The 27,575-nt window shown below is 33.6% G+C and overlaps 2 protein-coding genes, 1 long non-coding RNA gene, 1 other non-coding gene and 2 pseudogenes across 7 annotated transcripts; 4 read left to right on the forward strand and 2 right to left on the reverse strand.

Moving 5' to 3' along the window:
* Positions 1-882: 882 nt before the first annotated feature.
* On the reverse strand, positions 883-3,062 carry LOC146908612 (uncharacterized). The gene is made up of 3 exons (XR_015017556.1): positions 2,712-3,062; positions 1,857-2,572; positions 883-1,767 (listed from the first exon to the last, which is right to left on the reverse strand). It is a non-coding gene; the product is annotated as an uncharacterized LOC146908612 (long non-coding RNA).
* Positions 3,063-4,297: 1,235 nt separating this feature from the next.
* Positions 4,298-8,254, reverse strand: DGD2 (digalactosyl diacylglycerol deficient 2). 2 transcript variants are annotated; one of them, XM_085722787.1, is made up of 5 exons: positions 8,067-8,254; positions 7,328-7,628; positions 6,674-6,940; positions 5,232-5,581; positions 4,298-5,089 (listed from the first exon to the last, which is right to left on the reverse strand). In XM_085722787.1, exons 2-5 carry the CDS (start codon positions 7,607-7,609, stop codon positions 4,594-4,596), a joined length of 1,395 nt encoding a protein of 464 aa, XP_085578913.1. In that variant the 5' UTR covers positions 7,610-7,628; positions 8,067-8,254; the 3' UTR covers positions 4,298-4,593. The 2 variants fall into 2 exon arrangements, with proteins under 2 accessions (XP_085578913.1, XP_085578912.1); XM_085722786.1 differs by having other exon boundaries at positions 7,328-7,669.
* Positions 8,255-12,707: 4,453 nt separating this feature from the next.
* Positions 12,708-17,106, forward strand: LOC146908614 (uncharacterized; annotated as a pseudogene). The gene is made up of 6 exons (XR_015017586.1): positions 12,708-13,046; positions 13,137-13,230; positions 13,429-13,550; positions 13,650-13,799; positions 15,169-15,261; positions 15,465-17,106. The product of XR_015017586.1 is annotated as an uncharacterized LOC146908614 (transcript).
* LOC146908615 (NAD(P)H-quinone oxidoreductase subunit S, chloroplastic pseudogene) lies at positions 16,451-17,106 on the forward strand (annotated as a pseudogene). The gene has a single exon (XR_015017587.1). The product of XR_015017587.1 is annotated as an NAD(P)H-quinone oxidoreductase subunit S, chloroplastic pseudogene (transcript).
* A 4,475-nt stretch (positions 17,107-21,581) lies between these two features.
* LOC146908616 (uncharacterized) lies at positions 21,582-25,713 on the forward strand. The gene is made up of 2 exons (XM_085722872.1): positions 21,582-21,841; positions 25,350-25,713. The coding sequence occupies exons 1-2, from the start codon at positions 21,656-21,658 to the stop codon at positions 25,425-25,427; spliced, it is 264 nt and encodes an 87-aa protein (XP_085578998.1). The 5' UTR covers positions 21,582-21,655; the 3' UTR covers positions 25,428-25,713.
* On the forward strand, positions 24,739-24,883 carry LOC146908617 (small nucleolar RNA snoR135). Its single transcript, XR_015021007.1, has one exon. It is a non-coding gene; the product is annotated as a small nucleolar RNA snoR135 (small nucleolar RNA).
* Positions 25,714-27,575: the final 1,862 nt, after the last annotated feature.

The following is a 27,575-nucleotide window of genomic DNA, read 5'->3' on the forward strand; positions in this document are numbered from 1 at the left end:
GATAAACTAATTAATGTATTGGATATTGCAGTTGAATTTTAAAAACTATTTACTTTTTTTTACAACATTTATCTATTTCTTTTATTTAATAGTATACTTTTTCTTTTACGAAATATTTTAATAGTATTCTTAGAATAATTTTTTTTTCTTTTGACTAAAGTTTTTTTTAAGGAAAAGTTAATAATTATAAAAAAAATGATTTATTCTTTAAAAAATTCATAATTATCTAAATATATTTATAAGATTTTCAAACGTATGTTTCCCTTAAGATAATAGTATTTTTTTTAATTGCACCAAAACAGTGTGACACAAATGTTTAGGAAGAGTGAAGATCCATTTTAATTTTCGACAATATGTGTGGAGCCTAGATTAGTCCTTGAAACGAAAACCATATTTACTCTCATAAAATGAAATTGGGCCACATTAGTTTCTCTTGCAATATTTTTCTCCACCCAATTTTTTCTTACTATTACTTTTCCTACCCTATTGCATTCTCACCCACCCTATTTTTTTTCTTTCAAAAATACTCTTTCTTCGGATTTTAGAATCCGAAACCAGTTTGGATTCTAAAATTCGAATTTCATAAATTGTTGGAACCTAGAGCACCTTGGAGATGTTTGTGTAATCTCTGTAAAACTATGTTTCAGATTGTATAATCTGAAACTCTTTTAGTCATTTCAGATTATAGAATACGGAAAGTGACAAACACCACAGAAAAGTCTAACTTTGGAGTAAAAAAAGGTACCTTTCAGATTATATAATATGAATTGTCTCAGCACATAGACAGAAGTTTTGTCTTTTGGTTGGGACATATATATGGTAAGAAACTATTTCCAAATGATATAAACATACATTTGTGCTCGTATAAAATAAATACTCAAATAAAACAATAAGAAACAACACAATTTTCAAACAATAAATTTAAAACTGAAATTATCCAAAGGTTACAAACCAAATGTTCAAACATAAAATGCAAAACATCAAACATGAGTCAAAATATTACAACACCATAAAACTAAGTTGTGTCACCCTCACCCCTACCACCACGTCTACGGCGATAAACCCGTCCTTCATGAACCTCCGCTAGAATTGCTTCCAAATGACTCCATTCATCAATACCTTGTGCCACCGCACCACTAACCATGACGGAATAGACATGGTCTTTTGTACTGCCCAACATTCCGGGTAGGTCTAGGTACTCATGCTTTCCCTCCTGCTCAGCAGCGATCTCATCAAGGGCCTCCTCTCGGGTGGCCTCGGGACATGAACAACCTAGTCTGGAAGTATGATGCGTGGATGTGAGATGGAATAAAACCATCAGATGTATCCTTGTGACGTCTCATTATCAGTCATAGCAGCAAGCCCTGAGTCCTAACCTAACAGCATATGATCAAGATGGTGCGCATAGTGGTAGCTGATCTTCGATAAGGTTGTCTGAGGAGATGCACTCTCACATGGATGTCTGGGGACGGTATGGACAAACCCAAACTGGCGAAGCACTTACACTGGAAGATATCTCACCCTACGAGTATCGTATCTGAGCTATCCATAATAAAGGATGACCCGTTCGAACGAACATGTTTGACAGTGTTCAGCATACGGGGACATGATAACATCCGCTAGATCCAACTGATCCATATGCTCTCTTTATTCGTCTGGTGTAGCCATACCTCTCATCGGTAGATACATCAAGGCACATGGATGTTGTTGGTCCAGATATCCACCTCATGCATCCTTGACTCACATACCCTTGAAGTGCTGAAACACCTAAGCATGCAACAAAGTCAACAACATATAAGTATACAAACAACCAAGACATACGGATGAATAAACATGTAGTCCATTATTATTTATACCTGCAACAAAGATAAGTATCCTACCAGATGGTTGGTCTTATAATGGGAGGCATTGTTAAGCTCCATGTACAGGTGTGCAAGGGCAACAGCTCCCGATGCATAATCAGAGACAGGCTTCAAATCTCTGAAGTTCCTCAAATAAGTGACATCCACATATGTGGCGCTCTTGTCAATGAAGAGCGTGATACCCATCAAGTATAGCAAATATATGTGGAGAGGATGTTTCCGCTTCTCCTGCATCTCAGCCAAATGACCTGCATGTAGGCCTGTTGTGCCTTCCGAAGAAGCTCCTTGAAAATATCATTCAACCAGTTAAATCGTGCATGGGAACCATTTGTCCTTTCCACCTGATACCATGTTTGGTCCACATCAGCCCCCCAACAACTACACCATCGTCTCAATAGCCTCAGTCCTAGGCACTGGGCCACAAGCATGCCCTCAATGGGGAGATGCAGCAGACTGGACACATCATTAAGTGTCATTATCTTCTCCCCAAATGGAAGATGGAAGCTCGATGTCTCTTAGTAACATCTCTCAACAAAGACAGAACACAACCCGTGGTCAATTTGACTGTAGTTGGTATCCTACAGCCACTAAAGACAGGTGGCACTCAAGTCATCCTTAAACCATTGGGCTGCCATTCAAGCCATGTTTTCTTTATCATGTATCGCCGCAATCTTCTTCATGTTGTTTACACATTTTAAATTGCTACGCCACTGCAAAAATTAAAAACAAAAGATTAACATCAACTTCACAATAATCAGAATAATAAATGAAAAAAATTAACAACAGCTTACGATAATTAAAACAACATAGGAATTCAATTTATATTTAATAAAAGATGTAGCGTCTTACCACTCCATCAGCCGCCATCCTGACCACGTGAACATGATACATGGTCAGCACAGCCAAGTCGTGTGGGTCACCCGGATAGTCATCAAGTTGCTCTGACTCCACACCCACCTACTACTCAAGATCGCCCTCCTCCTGCTGCTCAGCATCACCCTCCATATAGGGCACGTACTATGGCTCAGGATCGCTCTCCTGAGTTGTTCCCTCGACATCTTCCCTTGCCCCTGTCTCTGCCACCACTCTTGAGCACCCCCTCCCCCCCCCCCCCACCCACCCCACTATTAGCCCTCTCCATACTATCTTGCCTAAAATAAGCATGCATCGATTCTCTATGACCCCTGGTGTGTTCCATACCTGTAACATGCATAATCAAGTAGCACACAATCAACAGAAATCCACAAAACTGTCATAAAAATGGTCTGCTGGTGCGCTTCGGATTATAAAATCCGAACAGCAACAATCCCGTTCGGATTTTATAATCCGAAAAAATGCAGTCTAGAGGAGAGAGAAAAAAACGAACCCAAACATTTGCATGCACAGAGAATGAGACCTAAACTTTAGTTTGATGTTTTATAAAGCTTCAAATGTGATGATTTTGAGCAACAAAAAAAAAACTCCAAGATTCGACCAATTCGTGGATTTTGGATTTTGGGATAAAGGATGAGAGAATGTGAAATGGGGTAAATGTAAAACTGAAGAAATGGGGAAAGTTATTGTTTTCGTTTTATATGTAAACAGTTTTCGAATTTTAGAATTCAAATTGGTTTCGAAATCTAAAATCCAAAGGGCACTTTTGAAAGGAAAAAAATAGGACACATGAGAACCTCATAGAATAGAAAAAGTAATAGTCTTTTTCTTTTTCATTTATTTTTAGCGTGATTGAGCTTATGTTGCAATCCAACTCTCTTATTGGCAACCACATGTTTTATTTACAAAAATAAGGGACGTTAAGATTCCTACACAAATGATCCCTTATTTTATTGTTTTCTTCATGAAAATATTAAAATTGTAGTTTGTGAAAATTTAAGAGATCAAATTAATATTGTTTTTTTAAAAAAAAAATTGATGCTTTTTTTTTACAGGGGTCAAATTGCTAGTTTCATTTTGTTGTTGCAAACCAAATTGGTACCTTAATTTTTTTTGGTCAAAGACTATATTGATACTAAAATTAGATTTTTTTTTTTGTATGTGTATGGACTAAAATTGAATTTTTCTTGTGAGATTAAAATCTGATTTTTTTTCTTGTAACATAGTTGTTTACACTAAAAAGAATTATCCTTATAGTTGAATTTGGTAAATAGGCGATCGAACAATTAGGCGAGGAGACCGTTCAACCAAGTGAAGGATGTGCGATGTTGGACCAGCCAACTTTCTCAATGCCACTACTTAGATAGAACGTGGGTCCTCAAAGGCTAAAAACTTAGTCAAAAGATATAGTGGAACTCGACAATGACGTGTTACCCACGACTTTTGACAGAACAACTAGGAGAACAACTGCCAACTAGTGAACCAGCTACATTGATGAGCTGACCTGACATGTAATCCATAGCTCATTTTGTTAACAAATTAAAGTTTTTCAATTGTTATGTTATCTGTGGTGTAGTTCTTACTTCATTTAAATGGGTTTGGAGTTGAACTTGTTACTACAAACAATATGGATTACACCAGTCATCTCAACTCAGGTGAAATAGTCAAATTCTCCAACATTTACTGATGCTAAACAAAGATGCCTTATTTAACATACATCTATTCAAGGCACTAAACTTTTTAATTCCTATCCTGACTAGAAAGAGAGCATTTGAATGAGCAAACCACTCTCAACCTTTTAGGAATAAATTAAACAAATTTTAACTACTGTCGTTAATAACACATAATTTTTCAAACCTTATGTCCCGGAAGTATTAGCAAACCCGAGTTCCTTGCGCAGCTGTTCATCGGGTTGCAAGCTATGTGGAATGGCACCAAATATTCTTCGTGATATTTCAAACCCAGAAGCTACATGATGTACAAATGCTGATGCATCCTCTACTGTCTGTTGCAAATATAACGAAGTAGACAGATAGTTTGAAGTAGTTCTTGATAATAATTTTCTTTCAGATGGCTTGTCGAGGTCAACGGCCTTAAGAAACCGTTCTGTGGCAGCCTCCCATGAAAGGTCATGTCTCTGAGCGTCTGTAGGTTGGCCGGGTTCTTCGGTCAATGCCTTAAGTGTTAGTGCAACAAATTCCTTGTGGTTATTATACGTCCAACAATTCGGGAACTGCTTAAAAAATTCATTTGAGCAATGGTCCGCGCACACAACAATTTTTCCCATTGCTAAAGCTTCTGCTGTTGTCGTGCAAACCACATCTGTTGTGCTCGGATTAATAAACAATTTGAAACTGGAGCAGAGGAAATAAAGTGTTAAATAGTAAACATACACATGTTCCCATCAGTACATTGTCGAAGAGATAAAAACAAACTTTAACACGCCATTCAGACAAAAACAAAATACAAAGCGCAAGAGATAAATATGAAACTTACTCATGAAATAGATCATCAGCATGATCACGGGCTGGATGCACTCTAACTGTCATTTCCAGCTTTTTAGCAGCTTCTTGAACTTCATCAGAGTCCTCTCCACTTCCAAATAAATCAAGCTCAAAAGCAGATAATTCCTTTTGATGATCATTAAGAAGTTGGAGCAGCTCCTTGTAGCCTTTGCTCCATATCATTTTCCCAATAAAATAGGCACCTTTGGTAAAGGCATTCTCTCCATTTTGTTGTTGCTCCCTTTTTTTCTTGCCAATCTCAAGGAATTTTGGATTAACTCCGTGAACGTTACAGACGATGGACCCAGAGTAATCCTGAGTGGCAGCAGAGAGTCTGATTACCTGCGATAATACAGGTAATCAGTTCAAACAGAGCAAGCGCATGCAATGGTTGCAACAAGTTCATGAAAGCGGTAAACATTATTACTACTTTGACTCTATTCAATGACATGTATCCTAAAACGCCCTTTCATTAATATGTTTAATTTTCCAATGACTCTTTTATTCTCATGGAACAAGTTCCTGTGAAGGACACTTTTGAGAATGCACTGATATTTTTTTATGAGATCAAGAAGATTAATTTCATTTAACTAAATTTCTTAATTGGTGTGAAGTTGGTTATTTTTACTAATCAAGATTGGAGGGAGTATTTTCAAAACAAATCATAAGAACAAAGCTTCATTTCCCACTGCGGTGATATTTATGAATACAGCTTGAGAATGTAAAGCTCCCACCTCAAGAAAAAAACTCATGTTATCTTTAGATAAGGTGTTAGTTTTACCCACACAGATGAATACACCAAAAAACATTATGAAAGCTCAGTGATGATATAAGGATTACACACCAACCAAATGAACCAAGTAGTAGAATAAATTGTATATTGCACAGATATACACACTCTTCAATCATTTAATATATATGGGAGTTAGGGGATTGCATTGTTCAATAACCTTGTATGAAATACATAGTCATTGGATTTCATACTTTTATCTCGATCATGTACGTTAAACTTTAGATAAATTGAATATTCAAAAGTATGTTATAGTCAACATGTACTTGTATTTTAAAAAATAGCGTGCCATAGTATCAACTAGATAAATTTAACGAAATATAATTGATGAAATCCAAAGTCTAAAAAGTTATCCAGTAGTGTATGAAAAATGGGTGAGTAGATCCTCCCTGCAGGTCAATATCACACCATTGTGCTAATGTTTATCAACCAGTTGATTCAATAGCATCAACTCATAATCTAATTGTTAGTAATGGGGCAGATAAGATGACCATTTAATTTAACTTTGCAGGTGAAGAAAAAAATGCAATAATTTCATGGCTCTAGCTTCTTTCATTGCAGAAGTAAAAGACAGTATAGTATGCCAAGGTAAACACTGGATGCATAAATATTGTTTGTGGAAAAAAAAATAAAAATTAACTTACCTTGTGACAATATATACCAACAACCCAGTTGTTTAAATATTTCAGTAAAAATGCTTGCAGGTTTCCATTCTTCTCTCTCTTCACATATGCTAAATAATTGGTGTGAATAATTCCTATAACTAGCTTGAATTTAGTTTTCCATCTTTTCCCATGATGAAACCACGTCAGGTGCTCAGGCTCTTCTAGAACAGCAATATCTGCATCTTTGTCGGGGATAATTTCTGAAATATCGCCAACAGCAAGAATGCTCCTTTTATCTCTAGAAAACTGCATTGTAAGCATATCATCAATTAGCACTACTTATATAACAAAAGGTATCATGATTTCAATTGGAAAACACTCAGGTCGCATATAATTGCAAGTAAACAAAACTAAATAAAACAGAAATGGAGAATTTTGAAAACAGGTAAATGGCTCAAACTATAGACCCAAGTATGTCAAAGAAAAACACATTACTATTCAAATATTGGCAACTTGAAGTTGCAAAACCTCATTCATTAGCAAACCAGGTTGCCAAAATAACATTTTTTCCTTGACGGCCAAACTTAAACTTGGGTATTCACTTTCATGTGTGCATATTTCAGTGGTTTCATGTGTAAGTTTACAATATTTCCAGTTAATGGCAAATGTACAAACAGTGAGAGAAGTTATCACCTTTCCCGGATAAAACTTTATGCTGAAACCAGATGCAAATCCAACTCTATCCTCAAGCCATTGACGAATATATTTCTCCTGCTCAGCAGGAGAATCAAATGTAATATTGTTCGGATATACTACTTTTTGATCTTTCAAAGATAACCAAGGGATCACTAAGGTGACATTACTTATCCCAGCTTTGTAAAGATACGCCGCACGAAAGAGAGGATTCACTGCGGTTCCAGTCAACCATGGAAGGCTAGCAGTAGTAAAAATTGCAATATGCCGCTTCCGATCCATCTATTTAGTGAATCACCAGCTAAAAACAGCTTGAGAAGAACAACTAACTGATCACTTTAACTGCATTATGAAACAAACAAGAATAAAAACTAAACATTAGCTGAATAACTTTCAAATTAAGACAATCCTAGTCCTAAAAAAAATTACTCCGTCCTGTCTCATATATAAGTAAAGATTTTTTTTTTTTAAAAGTCATTAGATAATTAATGTATCTGGTTTATAATATAGATCAGTTATTCAATGAATCTGAAAATAAAACAACAATCTTAGCTTAAATTGTAATTTTTTTTTTATTAAACAAAGTTACAGAATTGAATCTCATATACCCTTTAAACATCTTTCTGTCATTTCAAACTTGAATACTTAAAAACTCAAACTTTACAAACAAATATAACAAAAAAGAAAGATTAATAATGAAATCAAAGGCGTAAAATGGGAAATTGTTGAATATATGTACCTTGAAGAAAAGAAGAGGAAAGAGTGGTGAAGAGAGTAAAACGAAGGAAGATGAGGAGAAGGAATATTTTTCTGTGTTTGTCTGAAGTAAACGATGTCGTTTCGTGTACGCAAGTTCCGAGGTTCTCTGGTTTGATAATTCTGCGACCAATCTATGAAAACAAAAGAAAGAGAAATGACCAATCTTGTGAGTCAAAGAAAAAATGTAAACGACTTAACGACCAATCCAATTTTAGAATCATTAATTGTCAATTTATTTTTTTTCTTCTTACAAAATCTATTATCAAAATTGAGTCTAATTTTATTTATGTGTATTATAAAAACAAAATTTTGGTCTAAAAAGTGTGTGGATTTTTAAAGATTTAAAATGACTTTAATGATTTATAAGATTTTAGAGGATTCTATCTATGAATTTATTAGATTTCATAGGATTCTACGAATTATATGGAATCATCGAAGAGAAATTATTATAACATATTTTCTTTAACAAATCCTTCATTCTCCTTTATTCGTATTTGAACTTATAATTTCTAACCACAATTCAAAAATAAAAAACTAATTAGGATTTTTTTATAATTTAACCAAATTATCACGATTTATTTTTGTAAGAGACTAAAAATGATCATTTTGTTATGTATTAATATGTCCTCCATATTTTTTATGAGAGACCAAAACAAATCTACTACTTTTAGAAAAATGATGGTATTTTTTTATATTTTCATTGTTTTTTAAAAAATGCATATAATATTTTCATTGTTTTCACTTGGCGTGGAGCAGGGAAGCGTGGAAGTGGGCGGAGATTGTGGGCATGGGAGGATGAGATGTTAGAGGAGTGTAGAACTTTACGGCATGATATTTCTTTGCATGTTAATGTTTCAGATTAGTGGTTGTTGTTTCCTGACCCTCCAGGGGGTTACTCAGTTCTAAGCATGTACCACTTGCTAACAATGAAAGATATTCCTCTTGCGGATTCTGCAGCGGAGATGATTTGGCATAACCAGGTTCCGTTAAAGGTCCCAGTTTTTGCGTGAAGGCTGCTTCGTGACAGATTGCCCATTAAATCAAATTTGGTAAATAGAGGGGTCATCTCTTCATAAGCCTCCCTATGTGTATCTGATTGTAGTTTTGTAGAAGGGGCGCAACATTTATTTTTATCGTCCTGTGAAGCCCGGATACGAAATACGATACGGATACGATACTGCACCGATACGGAAAAATTTCAAAAATAAGATAGATACGGCTGGGATACGTTAATAAAAAAATTATATAATTAAATGTACAATATAATTATAACCATTTTTTTAATATGCAAATATATTAACAAACACAAGAAACCAGGCTCGTAGCACATTAACATAAATATAAATAATATTGACGATTAAGAGAGTGGTCATTAGTCAATTACATACGCAATATATACCAAAGTCGTCCAATACCAAGACTTCGACGGTGGCCAAAGTGGACGGCGACCACTTTGGAAGAAAAAGTTGAAACCCTAATTTCTTAGAAAGGGAAAGATGCAATTGTTTGTGTGGTGTGGTGTGGGTCGTACTGGCACCAAAGAAAGATAAAGGAAATGTATATATATTATAGTAATATAATGTTTTTATTCTTATTTTTTTTTAAAAAAAATCAGAAATCAAAATAATATAAAAAACACAAGTATCCGTGTGTATCGGGACGTATCGGAAAGTATCGGATAATTAATTTTTTTAAAAATAAAATTTAATATTTGGATACGTATCGGGAAGTATCGGGCAGGTATCGGTGCAGGATACGCAGGGGATACGGTACGTCATCCATTTTGAAGTATCGGGGCTTCACAAGTTCTAAGCATGTACCACTTGCTAACAATGAAAGATATTCCTCTTGCGGATTCTGCAGCGGAGATGATTTGGCATAACCAGGTTCCGTTAAAGGTCCCAGTTTTTGCGTGAAGGCTGCTTCGTGACAGATTGCCCATTAAATCAAATTTGGTAAATAGAGGGGTCATCTCTTCAGAAGCCTTCCTATGTGTATCTGATTGTAGTTTTGTAGAAGGGGCGCAACATTTATTTTTAGGGTTAATTATGTTTCTAGTCCCTATAAAATAGCGACCTTGTAAGTTTAGTCCTTACTTAATTTTAATAGCATTTTTAGTCCCTATAAAAAAAAATTTACTTATAATTTTAGTCCTTGCTAAAACAAAGTTTGATTAATTATCCTTAAACTCTTAAATTTTTGAACGATTTTTTTGAGACAAGATTAGAACACTATGAAAGGTTCGTTTACTAAAATTTAGAATTTTCAGACATGAAATGAATTAAATATGAATTTTTTAAAATGACAAAAGTTAAAGATAAAAAGTAATAAAATCTGGATGTAGAAATCAAATTTTGCGATAATTTTTTGCGGAGGAACTTTTAGTAATGTTCTAAACATGTCTGCAAAAAATTGTTCAAAAATTTAAGAGTTTAAGCATAAATTAAACAAATTTGAATTGAGTAGGGACTAATACTCAGGGCAAAAAAACAAAATTAGGGACTAAAAATGCTATTAAAATTAAGTAAGGACTAAACTTACAAGGTCGCTATTTTATAGGGACTAGAAACATAATTAACCCTTATTTTTATCGTGCTTTACTTTTGCATCTTTAATGCCTCTTGTGCGTGATTGGATCGGTTTCATGGGGTGAACTCCAACTCTTTCTCCGATCATTTTTTACAGTTTGTTCACTCAACAAGTGGTGGTAAAGCTAGGCGGTCTTTCCTTCGGCTTATTTGGCTTCTTTGTGTCTAGGTTTTATGAATTGAGCGTAATAATAGGTTGTTTAATAATTCTGCAACTCCTATTCCCAAGTTGTTGGATAAAGTAAAATATTTGTATTTAGGCTGGCTGAAAGCTAAAAAACCCACCTTTATGTTCGGCACCGATAAGTGGTGGTCGAGCCCTTTTCAATGTCTGGGCATCGGCAAATGATTTTTGTTTTGCCTGAGTGACTCTGTGTATCTTTAGTAATCTATTTGGCACGCCTTGTGCTATTGGGATTGCTTGTTTTGTGGTGTCTCTCTCTCTCTATATATATATATATATATATATATATATATATATATATATATATATATATTTTTGGTTACAAAAAGTTTAGGTGGGTTCGGCTCCGGTCACCACCAGGGTCAGGGCATGCCTCCGGGCCCAAAGGGCACTTATAGAGGTACTTACAGATCACCCACCAACACTGCCCTCACAATCTATTTGGCACGCCTTGTGCTATTGGGATTGCTTGTTTTGTGGTGTCTCTCTCTCTCTCTCTATATATATATATATATTTTTTTTTTTTTTTTTGGTTACAAAAAGTTTAGGTGGGTTCGGCTCCGGTCACCACCAGGGTCAGGGCATGCCTCCGGGCCCAAAGGGCACTTATAGAGGTACTTACAGATCACCCACCAACACTGCCCTCACATCGGCAGAGGGAATCGAACACACAACCTTCTGCAAGGAAGTTGCCCGTTCCTTACCAACTGAGCCAACGTGTGTTGGTTATATATATATATATATATATATTAAAGCAAGTGAAATTAATACAAATTTTTTAAAATAAAATATTTATATTATAGAAACATAGTATTTTATTCATGAAAGTATTTGTAGTTAGTCTCAAAGTGTGGTGATCAGCGAAAACAGAAAACCGTCCCGGCAGGTTGTTGACCATCCTTTGAATTGAACGTTTGGTGCCATTTTCAGTGTTTTCCAATCAGTCATCACTCTTGAAGCTCCCTTTCACATACCCATCAAACCATTTCGTCACATATTTTGCAAGTACGAGGTAAAAGTTTCACTTTATCTTATATTTTATTAATCTCTTCTGTTTCGTTCAACCTTCGTCGCATGTTTTCATAAGAGATATCCGGTCTTGTTTTGTTTGGTTCCTTTTTTCTTCATATTCTGCTGGGTGCCAAAGTTCGAAAGTTTCATATGTTTGAATAAATATGGTGACTAAAATTGATTTTAAATGAATAATTTTGGTTAAAAATGAATTAAATGTAAAACTATTCATGTTTGGATATATTTATGTCAAACTGAGTTGACCGGTACACACTAGGATATATTTATATAAACATGGTTTGGGCAAGTGGAGAGAAGACAGGTAGATTATGTAGTATGGACGGAGACTATCAGATTGAGGGTATTCGAATTGTTGGAAGTAGAGGAAAGACTAAAGAAAAGACCTAGAGATCAGTGAGTTAGAGATATGATACATGAAATAACATTCTGACGTTGTTTGATCCATGTAGCCGATCCTATTTAATGGGGTAAGACTTGGTTGTTGTTTCAATTCTACCCATGTGAGTTTTCATATTTCGCTGTGTTGGGTCACGAGAGGAGCTCGAGGATCATCCACATTGGGCTCAGAGCAACCACACAAGTCAGATACACACCACATCTTTATCCAAAACCTTAAGACGTTAGATTTATGAGTCATCTGACTTATAAAGTGTTCAACCTTCACTTTTTCAAACAATGTCAGACTTTTAACTCACCTCACACTTGCCATAACACGATGAAAGATTTTTTTCATGTCAGTAGTATTTATTCTAGGATAAAGGCTTTTAATTTTTATATTTTGGGGCTAATATTGTTATTTGTGTTCCTTTTTTCTTGAATGGTTTGTAGTTGAGGGATGATGGGTCACACCGATCAACTATCAGAAGAACTGATATCAACAAATGATCAAATACTTGCAGACCCCGTGTCTGAATTTGGCGAGGATGAAGAGGAAAGTTGTTCTGAACAGATAGTTTACTCAGCTTCCTTCGAAGAGCTTGCAAGCAGTAGTATTAAATATGATACAGTCATATGGCTTTCTATATCATTACTTCTGGTTTTAGCTTGGGGATTTGGCCTTTTAATGTTGCTCTAGCTTCCCTTTAGGAGATATGTGCTTCGAAAGGATTTGTCTTCTCGCAGATTATGTGTTACACATACTGAAGTAGTTTACAAGGTACATATGAAGAGTTTTGTTTGTACATAGTGTTGTATTACGTGTTTGATTGAGAACTGACTTTTTAATTTCCGTTTTCCCTTGGTCAAGGTGTCAAGGCCTTCATATATACCGTTTTGGGGGACCATAACAATTGAGAGACGTTTACCTCTTTCTTTGGTGATTGATATTATTATTGAACAAGGTACTGATGCAGGCCTTACAAGATTATTTTCTTGCATCCTAATCTAACATCCTTTGTTTAAAGTGATTGTATTTAATTCTGTTTTTCCCTGAGAATTGAGAGACACGCCTGCACATCCTCATCTTACTGTTTAAAAGTTTAAAACCTCACTTTATGATGTTTGTTATGTCTTCTTTGATTTCCTAATTTCCTTTTCAGGTTGTTTGCAGTCTATATATGGCGTCCACATTTTTCGGGTTGAAAGTATTGCTCATGGAAAGGCTGCTCCAGTAGATGTTCTACAAGCACAAGGAATTTCTGACCCTGATCTTTTGAGAAAGGTCTGATCATAACAAAGGGGATGTTTCTTTACATTATACTACCCAAGTGCTAGCAAAGAGGATGTTATCATCATACAAAATATTGCAATTGATTTGCAGGTGATCATAACAGAAGCTTCAAAGATCTCAAGAGATTTAAGGAAAAGTTGGAATGCTATGGCTCCAAGCATAGACGTGGAAAACATGGCTCGTATGCCTGCAACAACCGAGGGACCAGCTGTCTTGAGATCACTATCAAGAAGTCATAAGGTAATTATAGTCCTCCTCCATGCATCCTAACAAAAGAGCCGCACCTAGTACAGAAAATGTTACAACTTGTAATTCTCAGAGACATACTATAAATGATCTGGTCTAGAATGTTGTTATTGCTATAACGGTATGAAGTAACCCTTGTGAAGGAAATTAGGTTCCACTTGTGTGCGTTAGAAAGGAATCGCAAATTGGATGAAAAAAATAACTATATCTCGTAATCCAAGGGATTGTAGTCGATCGTTCTGTTTTATTATTGTTGCTAACTTTTAGGGGTTCCTAGTTGATTATAGGAACTTTTTTGTTTCCGTTTCCGTTTCTTTGTTTAGCCTATATATATGCTGTTAAATCAGTTGAATAAATGCAGAGAAGAAATAGTTTCTCCATAATCTAATCTTAGGGTGTGTTTGATTTGCTGAATAGTAAGGGACTGGACATCACAACTCTAGCTGTACCATGTTTGATTTTAAAATTAGTCACTGGATAAATGGGGGACAAGAGACTAGGCAATACAACTTCAGTTAGTATTATCATAGATTGATTTTTTTTTCCTTTGACCATTAAAATGTTTAGTTAGTCTAAATCATCATTCCCAGAGCTACCTGAGCTCAAGCCGGTACAAATTTAACCTAAGGCCCTCTATTAACATAGAATAATTTGAGGCCTTGTGATGGGTAAGAAGAGTAGATTCAGATGGAGCATTGTCAAATCACTAGAGACAAAGTAAGACTTGGAAAAACTATAAGACAAACTATTAAGAAAGATCTAGAGAAATAAGTTGGATAAAAATATTTTATATGATAGAACATTATGATGTCATTTGATCAATGTAGCCAACCCCACTTAGTAGCATAAGGCTTGGTTGTTGCCGTTGTTGTAGTTGTACATTTAGGTTATCATGGCCCAATGATAACTGATCTGATAGTAGGATAAATCTTTCTACTAATCTGGTAATTGAGGGGCACAGAAAATAAATCACTTATCTATTGGAATGTTTACTTTTGAAAGAAAGCAATCCATATATGCACCTGCTACTAGAATTAGAAATTTCAAAATATATTGGAGGACAAGCACAGTAATGTGTTCATATTATTTATTTAAAAATGCTATAATCATTCTATGAAGTATGGTATCAGTTAGGTTAGGTGCTAGATTTGTAATTGAGCTGATCAGCTTTGATAGAAATGAAATTTTGCAAGGTTTTACTCTTCGGTCATAATATTGACAGTAATATATATTTAGAGAGAGACAAAGATAATTCATTATGACATTTTGCTGTTAAAATTCAAGCCGTAAACAGATGGCAATAGTATCAAATGCATTACTTGAATTTCAGGCATATAAACCTCTGTCTTACTCTAATCTGCAGATGATAGGTTCGTCACATTCTTCTTTAGTAGAGCGCAGAATAGGCGGAGGATTACTTCTTAATAAACTCGAAGAAGTCAATAAATCAGTAAAGGTTTGCATCTCAGTTTAATAGAACATGGATTCTATTGAAGAACTTGTATATTTTCTATTGGCTCCAAATTCTCAGCATGCTCCTGTTGAATATATTTATTTTACATAACAGAACAACAGGCCTGTGAACTATGCTATTCAATTTTGTTTTTGACTATTTGCGTTCGTACTTTAATTGTGTTTTTCCTTTATAATAATGACCAGAGACTTGAGCTGCTTATTGCGAAGTCCCATGGTTCTCTCGCCGCCAGCTAAAGTACCACAGGCCAGCCCTGCAAGAATCTAGTTTCAGTTTCCGAATCAGTAATAACTTGTATATATCTATGGAAATATGAAGTAATATTTGTACTTATTTTTGTGTTCATTAGTCCCAATTTTGATTGATTGTATAGAATGATGGCTTAGGAACTAGATGTTTTGAATCTCAAGTTGTGATAGCATAATAGTTGTCCTAGTTCTATTTTTCTTATTCTGTGTTGTATGTGGTCCATTTGATTTACTTAAGTACTTGACAACCGAGTTAACAATGGCTCCGAATGTGATCACTGCCATGTATATTTTGAAAGCATGTTCAAATTAATTTCATTTCTGTGCAAAAATGATCATAATAAAATCTCTATGAGAGATAAAATTGAACAAAATAAACTACATGTTTCGTAACTTTGAAAACTTGTCTAAGGACTCAAATTTTCAAAAGTCATATTAGACGGTCAATCCTTAATCTGATTGGTGGTTCTATCTGACCTTGCATGAGTGCGTGTCTCTAAATCTAAGCATTGTTTTTGCAAAGTCATATAAGACTCCTTTGAGTTGATTTTTTATTTTCAAGTTTCAACCATTAGATTAATCCAATGACTGGTTTTGCTAGAGAGACAGAAAGGGTGGTAGAGGGAGGATACGTGTGCATAATGTTGATATTCTTTCCAACAATTCAGACAACTTTTGTCCATTTCTATATTTTGGATAAAATGACAACCAACCACCTATAGGATGTAGTACTATGTAAGATATTAATTTGTGGTTAGAATTAAATGAGTCATCTTTTTTTTTATGAAAGAATTAAATGAGTCATCTATTCATCAAGATATTTGAACTATACATCCAAAACTCATTAACATATTTAAGGATTACATCAAAACTCTTTCCTTCTTGCACCCAACTTCACTTCCTCCACTTATTATAATAAAAAAATGGCTGCTTTTGCTCCTCTTCAAGGCCTTCATGGCTCTCTCCTACGATCCCAGTTCATAGGCCAAGATCACCACTTCACTCTCATGAAATCTTCAACAACACATCACAGAAAACCAACTTCTCAACTACAACCACGTGCTGAATTCAACATACTAAAAATGATGGGAGGAAGAGGACTATGCAATGGAGAAAAAGGACTTGAACAAGAGCTGAAAAGGCAAGTTGATAAAGATGAAACAGGATCATCCAATGAAAAAGTGCAAGAAAACACAGATGGATCAGAAAAGTTGACTAGTGATATTGCTGCAATTCCTAAAGATGGTTTTGAGAAGGAAATGATGGGGCTAACTGGAGGGTTTCCTGGTGGTGAAAAAGGGTTGATTAAGTTCATTGAGAAAAATCCACCAAGGAATTCTTCTCAACCTTTTACTATTGAAGAAATAAATCAAAGTCTTGTTGAAGAATCCAAAGCAACATAGTTCAACTCTCTTTCTGTCCACTTTTATTTGATGTATATGTTTTCCAATATGATTTCTGACAATTCAAACATGGATGAGGTGAGACAAGATTTTTGTGGAGAGTAATACTCTTTTCTCTCAGTATCTATATGTATCTAGGTTTCTTTCTAATTATATATGTTATGTTTTGCTTATCATTGTTCATTGTTAATAGGACATTTTTTAATGAGGCCAGTTATAAGTAACTTATTAAATTTGTTTTCAGAATACCTTTTAATATGATTGTAAGATTAACAAAAAAATAGTTTTCAAAGGATTACATTTGTCGGACTAATAAAAATTGATATTCCAAAAAACTATGAGAAATCCAAAATGGAATTTACTCTAAACCATTAGTATTATTATTGGGATAAATTGGATTGATCATAATGTTCTATTTCGATCCTGTGTTCAGTCCATAGCTGCCAGTTAGAATAAATCAGATATTACATGAAAATTGGAATTGGTACTTTTTAACTTGTAGTCAATTTTGAGAGATAAAATGAGACAACATTGTTGGTCAATTTTGATGAATTATGGCCACAGAAAAATAATGTGCTTTTTTTAGAACATGTGCTTGGTTAGAAGCATCCATCGACATATCAAAAATTGCATCAACATCCTTAGTGGCCATGATTTCAAGTTCAATGTAGAATCCAAAAATGCTTTGACAGCTTCCAAGATGTCTATATTCTGTTGTTCAGCACAACAAGTTGAAACATAGTTCTTTTGTTGGATTGTCCAAGATGAGGGTTGTCCATGTATTTGTAAACAAACAATTTCCTGCTCAAGCTCATTAATCCAAATTATGATTTGTTCAATTTTTCCAATATAATAATCTACAATTGATTATTACTATCATTATAAAAAACCACATGCACTATATATGATCATTGAATTTAGGGATGTGAATTTGCACATGTAAGTGGAGATCTCTGTGGGGACTGGTCCATTTAACTCATTTTTCCAATTTATTAGAGTATAGGATCGAAATAGAACATTATGATCAATCCCGTCGGGAGATTTTTCCAATAACAAAGATGATTTTAGAAAAGTGATTAGAACCACAAATTTAAACAGTTTATTAGAGTATAATTGACATCCACGTGACGATTTCTAACGAAAATATTTGTGTTTGACCAAGAGCTAAAAATTAAAGGAAATACTATTTGTCTATTAGGGTTAAATATGTTTTTGGTCCCTATAAATATACTAACTTTTCGTTTTAGTCCCTCTAAAATTTTCCTTCAACTTTTAGTCCCTATAAAATTTTCAATCACTACTTTTGGTCCCTATTTTTAAGTTAATTTTTGTATTTTTTAATAAAATTGTGCAGAAATATGTAGAATATTGTCAAAAAAATTCCCCCAAAAAATTAAAATTTTTTAACAAAACATAAATTAATTATGAATTTTTAACCATCAAACATATAAAAATTCATATTAAATTCATGTTTTGTTAAAAAATTCTAATTTTTTTTGGGAGAGATTCTTATAATATTATGAATTTTTCTGCAAAATTTTATTCAAAAATATGTATTCGACATATGAGTTTACTTTAAAAGAGGGACCAAAAGTGAAAATGGAAACTTTTATAGGGACTAAAAGTTGAAGGAAAATTTTAGAGGGACTAAAACGAAAAGTTGGTATATTTATAGGGACCAAAAACATATTTAACCCCAAATAATTTAGGGACCAAATGACCAACATTTATATTTGAGTGACTAATTTGGTCATAAACTCATTTTTTTTTAGTGATATCACCCTCTGCACCTCAAGGGTTGATTAAAGAGTAAAAGGCAGGTTTTCGATATGCATGTTGAGAGTTCAAGAATCAAGCCTTGCTAATCTCTTATATAAATAAATTTTCTTTGTGAGCGATATATGAGTTTTAAGGTCTTTTCAAGAGAAAAAGAAAAAAAAAAAAGAAGTTAAAAAAAAAAGAAAAAAAAAAGAAGAATTTCTTCTCAACTTTGATTGGAACATTATTCCCCAATTTAATTTATCTTTTTTCATAAAACAAAGACACACCTCACGTGATTGAATAAGATATTAAAATGGGTTTGAAAAGGATGTTAAGAGTTAAAACTCTAGCTTTAACCAAAAAGAACTTAAAATTGTAGTGGTTAGCATAAATACCAACTTTCAATCTAATAAAAAACAAAATTCTAATTTAATTTAACATATTTTTCAAAAAAAAACCTTAAAAAAGAACTCCATCTTGAGTTTTTAAGTTGTCTATTTGAAAGGTTATCCAACCCTAGTAAAAAAAGAAAGAAAAAAAAAGCATATGTCTCGCCGTTGGCTTAATGATTAATCTCATAGCGGGTTCAAAGGACCTAAGTCATGGAAATACTTTAAGACATCTAGATGTCAAAGATAATTACGGTCTACGAATGATTAAAATAAAGAAAAGGATAAAAATTGTAAAATTATACAAATTATTTTCATTTGTATTTTTCGTGATTTTACAATTCATTTATTAATACTAGACCATTGACCCGTGCTGACGCACGGGTCATACGAAAGAACAAATATAGCGCAAATATGAAAGTAAACATTTTACTTGAATCGAAAAAATAGTATAGTTCAATTCATAAAATAAATTGCCAGAAACCTTTGTAATGTACCATATTAAACAATTTCCATGACATCGACCCTGTTACGGTAATATAACACATAAATTTAATGACATAGTTTATTGAAGAAAAGAAAATCCAACGTCTGTCGACATAAAAATAGTACCAATATTGCTGATAAATAAGAGAACTGCTACAATGGGGTAAAAACAAAATTTAGCTTGTAAACCTTATCATATAGAAGAACTGCTACACATTGTGGTAAAAACAAAATTTGCTGATAAATTTGCTGATCATTGCATATTTATCAAAGCAATTTCTTTCTTATGGTCACCTGAAGAAGTATTAATCCAATTAAGCTTTTGTCTAGCCTTTTCTTTAGAAGTTTTAAAATGTTGTTATTAAGTCTCTAAATTAATAGTATACTTTTTGCAATGAAGTTACCAATTCATCACAGTTTGGTTAACTGTTTACTAAAGCCAATTAACAAACGATTGGGCAGGGCATGATGATTTAGAAAACGATTTGTTTACTGATTTTCATTAAAAATAGCTTAATTTGTTATGCACATTGTGTTTACTTCCCTGCATAAAAAATAGGTCATTTTGTTTCCTAAAGATTGACATACTGATAAGCATGGAAAAATAGGACATTCTGTTAACTAAAGATTGACATATTGATAACGATGAAACACATGACACAAATTAGTAACCATTGAACAATTTTGTTATGTATCACGGAAAATAATAGGAGATTCTGTTTACTAAGGATTGACATCTTGATAAGCATGAAAGAAAATAGTAACTATTTAACAATTTCTGTTTATATCGATGAAAAAAAATGACAGCTGAATTTCTTGACAAAAAATATTTCCAATATTATAAATATTATCATTTTTAATTATGCACTTGCATATTAAAAGTTTGGAGAGCAAAAGTTGGTTATGGCTTCTATATTCTAATGCAGAAATATGGGAAGCAGATAAGGTTAAATCAGAAAATAAGCATTAGGGTTAAAATAGTAAATCTAAGCAATAGGGTTTAGATTAAAATTAGGGCTAAAATAATCACTCAGGTTAACTTTTATATATAAGAAGATATATAAGGAAGCAGATAAGGTTAAATCAGAAAATAAGCATTAGGGTTAAAATAGTAAATCTAAGCAATAAGGCTTAGGTTAAAATTTGGGCTAAAATAATCACTCGGGTTAACTTTTAATATATAAGAAGATATATAAGGAAGCAGATAAGGTTAAATCAGAAAATAAGCATTAGGGTTAAAATAGTAAATCTAAGCAATAGGGTTTAGGTTAAAATTAGGGCTAAAATAATCACTCGGTTAACTTTTATATATAAAAAGATATATAAGGAAGCAGATGAGGTTAAATCAGAAAATAAGCATTAAGGTTAAATCAGAAAATAAGCATTAGGATTAAAATAGTAAATCTAAGCAATAGGGTTTAGGTTAAAATTAGGGCTAAAATAATCACTCGGGTTAACTTTTATATATAAGAAGATATGTAAGGAAGCAGATAAGGTTAAATCAGGAAATAAGTATTAGCGTTTAAATAGTAAATCTAAACAATATGGTTTAAGTTAAAATTATGGCTAAAATAATCACTCGGGTTAACTTTTATATATAAGAAGATATATAAGGAAGCAAATAAGGTTAAATCAGAAAATAAGCATTAAGGTTAAATCAGAAAATAAGCATCAGGGTTAAAATAGTAAATCTAAGCAATAGGGTTTAGGTTAAAATTAGGGATAAAATAATCACTCGGGTTAACTTCTATATATAAGAAGATATATAAGGAAGCATATAAGGTCAAATCAGAAAATAAGCATTAGGGTTAAAATAGTAAATCTAAGCAATAGGGTTTAGGTTAAAATTAGGGCTAAAATAATCACTCGGGTTAACTTTTATATATAAGAAGATGAGTCTACCAACCAATAGGATAATTAGAAATTAGTTAATCCTACGATAATCCCGTGGTCAGTCACACACTGAGTTATATCCTTTCCTCCTTCTCATTCCTCACTTTCTCCCAATCCCAAATACAATTGTCTAAAATCAAACGCGATTGATCGAATTAGGGTTTCGAATCTTCGATACTGAAATTTTAGAACAAAAATGGGAGGTGGTGGAGCAGATCACGGTAATGGCGGAGCCAATGGAGGAGATTTCAGGTACAAGGTTTGGAGTATGACTGGTGGCCCTCACTGTCGCCCTAAACACTGGAAACGCAACACCGCCATCGCTATGTTCGGTATCGTCCTCGTTTGTATCCCCATCTTCAAACTCTCAGCTAAACTTGAGGTTCTTCATTCTCTCTTTCTCAATCTAATTCCTGTTTTCTTTATCAGATTTCCATGTTTTGATTTTATTTCTCCAAGTTATTATCAATTTTTTTAGGGAAATTTTGTGTTTTTTGTATTATGTTTTTGATTAATTTTGTATGATGTGTTTTCGTTGCGAATAAATGAGGGACTTGATAACGGAATCTTAATTTGATTGGATTTTATTATTGTTGTTATTATTATTTGGCAAAATTAAGAATGTTTTGGGCTAATTTTAATGTTAATGTTAACGACGATCTGGGCATATGAAGATCTTTTCAATGTTTACTTTGATACATTGGTTAATATGCTGGAGTGTTGTTCTGTGCTGCTATTTATTGATGATTTTGTGTTTGGAAAGTTTGGTTCTGAATTGTTAGTTATGTAGTAGCGACAATTTTAATCAAAGGGGAAGTGAGATTTTCACCGATGCATGGGATTGGATACCATAATGTAAGTCCGTGGTGTTTTAGATTCATATGTGGTTCTTAAAATTGATGATTGCTAAACCATGTAAGGGTTGGCATTTGAGTTAGGAGTGATTCCTTGAATTATGAGTTGGAAATAGACTTTAGGGTACACTGCATGGATGTCAAAGATGGGTTGAGTGGTGTATGATTATTTTCTAGCTTATCTCGTGGAAATGGATTTTAAGTTACTCTGTTGCACTAGATCATTGATTTTCAGAGTTAGAAGGTTTAGCAAGAAGTACACAATTCTAGCTTAGATGTGAAAATTGGAGAATTTATACCATGCCTCCAGTCCCATGGTTTAAGTACGTTGATTCCATTATACAGTATGATAGGGAGATGGAGAGAGATGTTAGTCAAAGGACCCAATTTGGGTGGATGAAATGGAGAAGGTGGAATTTGTGATAGAAATACACAACTTATAAGAAAATTTTACTGCACAATCATATGTAATATGGAATTGAATATTGGGCAATAAAGAGCAAACTAGAAAGTAAGCTCAATGTTGCAAATGAGTCGGCACTGTGCGCACAAAACAAGATAGGAATAGGAATCAAATTATTAAAGAGAAAATTGAGGTTTCTCCCATTGTACAAAAGGTGTGAGTCTTGTTTTTAGTGATTTTGTCATATATGGAGAGGACTCAGAGAAAAAAATGGAGAATAGTCCAATTGTTGGAGGCAGGGAGAGACCATAAATAATTTATGCCAGAACATTAAAAGAATTTTAGATGTCTATCTTTAGGCATGATTCATGATTGGGCATTATGGTTTTGTTTGATCCATGTAGCTGTTCTCACGTAGTGTGGAAGAATTTAGTTGTCTTTGTTGTTATGGGGTGGGGTTTTATGCTATCCTTTGTGATTTGAGATTTTTGACTGATGAGTTAAGTACATAAGTACACACCTATGATAAGTAGTGGATGTGTTGAATTCAAAATTTCAAATGGTGTAAACTGTTTTCTCCATTGTCATTGTTTGCTTTTATTGGTTCTTTTCTCACATTGTCTCTACGGGAGAGCAAATGGATGTTGTTTTAAATTTGTAAATGCTAAGTAGATCTGCCCACCTCTTTTTTATTGATAGTAATGAGGATTGAAGAGTTTAGCTTCTTCTTTTAGGAATATTTTGGCAAGTCTTGACTGAAAGAGAACCTTTTTAGGATATGGAAATTTCAGGTTAAATATGTATTAACCCCTGTGAATTTGGCAAATTTTGATTTTGGTCCATATTAATTTTAAATACGTTGTACTATACAAAAATGATGTGCTTTTTTAGTTGTTGGTGAGGGACTAAAAACATACTATTATTTGTAACTGTAGGGATTAAAAACAAATAAATGAAGACCAAATAAAAAAATTTCAATTTTTATAGCGAAGAAAAACATATTTATCGTTAGAATTTTTTTTCCTTCAAAAAATATAGGTCAAATTCAAAAGAACATTATTTCGTAGCACACGTTTGTCAGTATTTTGTCTATCAAGTATCCCCCACCCTCTCTTCTTTTTCCCAAAGAAAGAGATTAGTTAGGCTCTTATTCATGTGTGATATATGTAGCTGTAGAGTGTAAATTAATTCCAAATAGTTAGGTCGAAACAATTGGAGTGTAGAGCAATTCTATGGACAGTCTCTCTCACACACTCTCTTGAACACTCAACCATTGCATTATTTTTTTAAAAGCATTACAGGCTAACCGACTATGCAGCTATATCACACTTTTTTTTTATTCAACTTTTAAAAAAAAATCTTAAATGTTCTCTGCTTTGACTCTTATCTCTTGTGAGAGTAGAGATCCCCACTTCTGAGAATCACAAAAAGCTAGTCGTCCTCAAACACAAACACAGCCACCACATCTCAACAAGCCAAACCGATGCTGCTGCCTTACATATTTGTGAGGATGCTAGTCCATGAAAAAACGGTTATTCAAAAAAATGGTTATTTTTTTTATTTTCCCTCAAAAAATGGTTCTTTGCCTTACTCTATCCCATCTTTTTCTCACCTGCAACAACCCCACACCCCGACCAGAAGAAATGTGCTAGAATTTGACTTCTTAGTCCCAATTTAAGTGTTCTTTAACACAATACTGGAACAAATTTTCGACGATTTGTGTGCTCTCATTGCCTTATTTGCAATGCAAAGGATGTCATCTTCTCTTTGCTTCCCACAATTTTGGTGAGGTTGACGGTGAAGGCGGTCTTGCCGTGAATCCTGTAGACAGTGATTTGAAGACCTTGGGGGAAAACGTTGTGTGGTGACGAAATGAAAAATTAGTAGAATTTATTTAAAAAATACATTAAATCGACACTCCAGATTGCCTGTCATAATATTAGTTGAGCAAGTGTAAAAAGAGTGTGTCAGAGGTTGTTTTTAGCATTTCTCTGAGTGTTGTATAGGAAGAAGGCCTTGTTCTGAGCAGGGATTGTGTGTATTGATGTTGTGCTGCAATTATTGCACTCTTCCAAAAGAGTTCCCTGCAGCATAAAGTTGGGGAAGATGGGGCAGTTGTGTTTCATATTTACGGTTGAAAATAACAACAATCATCTGCCCTAGTCCTTACATATCATTATTTCATATTTTTTAAAAGGAAAAGAAACTAATTGCTGAGTGACCTATTTGTTTTGGTGTTTCTTCTGTTTAATTGCAAAAATATCACCTTATTTTCTGCTTTTAAAAATGATCTGTATAATATCAATAGGTGCTTGTTGAATCTACCAAGTTATGTCAGGTTTATACCAAGTTATGTGCATATAAATAGAATATTTGTTTCGCTTTGCAACAACCAGAAATTTTACCAATTATTTGCTTTGGAAATAGATGGACGACTTGAATTTCTTTCTGGAAGAATCTAGTTCTACTTTTCCTAGTTGCTGCTGCTATTCTGTTTTAACTTTTTGAAATGCCAGAAATTTTTGTATATCATGTTTTCTTTTTTGGTAGTGTTATGATGTTTACTAGTAGCATTTTGCCATAACTAGTATATATTATATTGGCTAACAATATCTTTTGAACTCTTTCTTCAGCAACGACCACATCACCCTGTTCGTCCAATCCCTTCCCAAATGTGGTGCAAGAACTTTGGAACCAAAGACTACGAATAATCTCAAACTATCAATTGCATCAGTTGTGTGGGTTTTCAAGTCTTGTCAAACAAAATTTCCTTGTTATGAACAGCATTGAAGAGTTGCTGCTGTCAATGTTATGTACGAATTGGGTCTAGGATAATTGTAATAGAACTTTTTTTTTTTTTGCTGCATTGAGTTTCATTTGAAAACTGAAGAAATTTTAAATAAGCTGCTCATGCCTGGATTCTTTGGAGAGCTTGTTCAAATTGGCATTACTGGTTACTATATAGTAATTGATGCTTTATCGATTTTGTTCATATAACTTTTGGTTTATAGGTCCTCATTTTCTTCTGTACTCGGCAGTTGAGTTTCTACAAAACTTATTTCATGCGATATTTCACATTTAAGTCCTAGGTTCAAATCCAACAGTAGAGACTGCTTCTCTCATTCTTATGTGAAAAGAACGGGTATCAGTGTCGCAAGGCTAGCTATGACTAATCTCAACAGATTGTGATTTAATCCACACACACACCCCGTCCTTGAATTGTTTACTTATCTTGCTCATGATTTGGGTTAAAAATAATTAAAAATCTCCTTCCCCAAAGAAAGTGTATTTTTTTGACTTTCACTTCCTTCTTTTAGTTTCCTTAACCTGTGCCCCGGGGGCACTCGTTAACATTTTCCTAATAATAATAATAATACACAGTCCATAATTTTGCTAGCGCCGTTTATAATGTATGCTTGCCTTTTCTTTTTGTTGTGGACTGAAAAATGCATGTGTAGTTAATTTGTTTGATTATATTATACTATGAGAAAAGTGATGATGCTATTTTTTTATTTTTTTATGTAGTTTCACCCTTAAGAAAAATAAGTGGAGAGTTCGGTATTTGAACCCTGATTTCGGAATATATAATACAACATTCCTACCAACCAAGTAAGTTAAATTCAAGAGGGACAAGGAGGATAATATATACCACAAATGAACAAACCACAAAATATATGATACACACAAGAATGTGACAATTTCTTTTTAATTAAATAATAAATAAATTGGTCTTTAGTGGAAAACATGGGTGGTGGTAATTGAAATTCCTGGTTTTTGTTGTTTTATGGGTACGTGGTAAAAGGTATTTTTCCAACTTTAAATTAAACCAGTGGTAACGACCAGTTGCCTACTAATCGAAAGAGCTGAAAGTTCTAACATTATGGAATATGTGCAGATTTGGTTCCAATTTCCACATGATTTTAGAAAGGTTAAAAATCTATCTCCATTCATTGCATTTAATGGAATCAAATTCTATAATTCTCAACCAAATTCATCCTATCTCCATATGTCTTTACTACGAGAAGAGATAAATGGATTTTATTCTATGAACAAATTCTTTACCCCTTCGAATCAAATTTATATGCATGGAACACATTCCAACAAAAATTATATCGTCTTGTTTCATAGTCTCTTACTTGTTTGTGGTTTATAAGCGACCATTGTTTTGCAAGTGTTTCTATAATGTGACAGATTCCTTAATTTGTTGACCATCTATTGTGGACACGGCATATTCTTAGACTGACAAAGTTGATAAAACGGAAGGATGTTGAAAATTAGAGGAAACAAAAATACAACTAGAGGCTACTTATGTTGGTTAGCATATTTGGCATGAGTTTGAGTGCTTGACAGTGATATCATATTTCTAAAATAGGTAATTTAGAAGAAGAAGAAAAAAAGTGATCAAACTATGCTTTGAATAGTTTATGCTTTCTAAGGTGGAGAAATGTCTCATACTTCTAGGGATCAAAATGGTTAAGAATATTGTTTTTTTCATCTAAATGTTTAGCGGCAAAATTTATACACAATTAGTTTTGGAAAATAAAGAATTGTAGATTCATACATACGTCTAAGTGTATTAAACATTTTCAGTATACTTTTATCATCTCAATTGTACTTACGAAACTAATTAAAAATTTAAGACGACTTAAAACTCTAACTATAATATATGTAGTTCTTCATAAAAAGAAGCTTATAGCAAAATTGTCGTCAAAATTGAGAGTTTAAACCAACATGTTTTGTCTATGTAAAATCAAATATCGTAGCCTCATACAAATTTACCTTATATTGAAATAAAATATGTGGTACATATGCTCATGTAATACACTAGATGCATCAATATTTCCAGATTTCAACATATT

Source organism: Medicago sativa, chromosome 7 (genome assembly GCF_051527215.1).
Source record: "Medicago sativa cultivar Bolivia chromosome 7, Bolivia_mono, whole genome shotgun sequence".
NCBI lineage: Eukaryota > Viridiplantae > Streptophyta > Magnoliopsida > Fabales > Fabaceae > Medicago > Medicago sativa.

Coding starts and splice junctions, on each gene's coding strand:
- DGD2 (XM_085722787.1), bottom strand. CDS start 7,609: ATGGATCGGAAGCGGCATATTGCAATTTTTACTACTGCTAGCCTTCCA. Junction 6,941..7,327: donor TAAAGTTTTATCCGGGAAAG/GTGATAACTTCT, acceptor CTTACAATGCAG/TTTTCTAGAGATAAAAGGAG. Junction 5,582..6,673: donor TTGGTATATATTGTCACAAG/GTAAGTTAATTT, acceptor GTATTATCGCAG/GTAATCAGACTCTCTGCTGC.
- LOC146908616 (XM_085722872.1), top strand. CDS start 21,656: ATGGGAGGTGGTGGAGCAGATCACGGTAATGGCGGAGCCAATGGAGGA. Junction 21,842..25,349: donor AACTCTCAGCTAAACTTGAG/GTTCTTCATTCT, acceptor CTCTTTCTTCAG/CAACGACCACATCACCCTGT.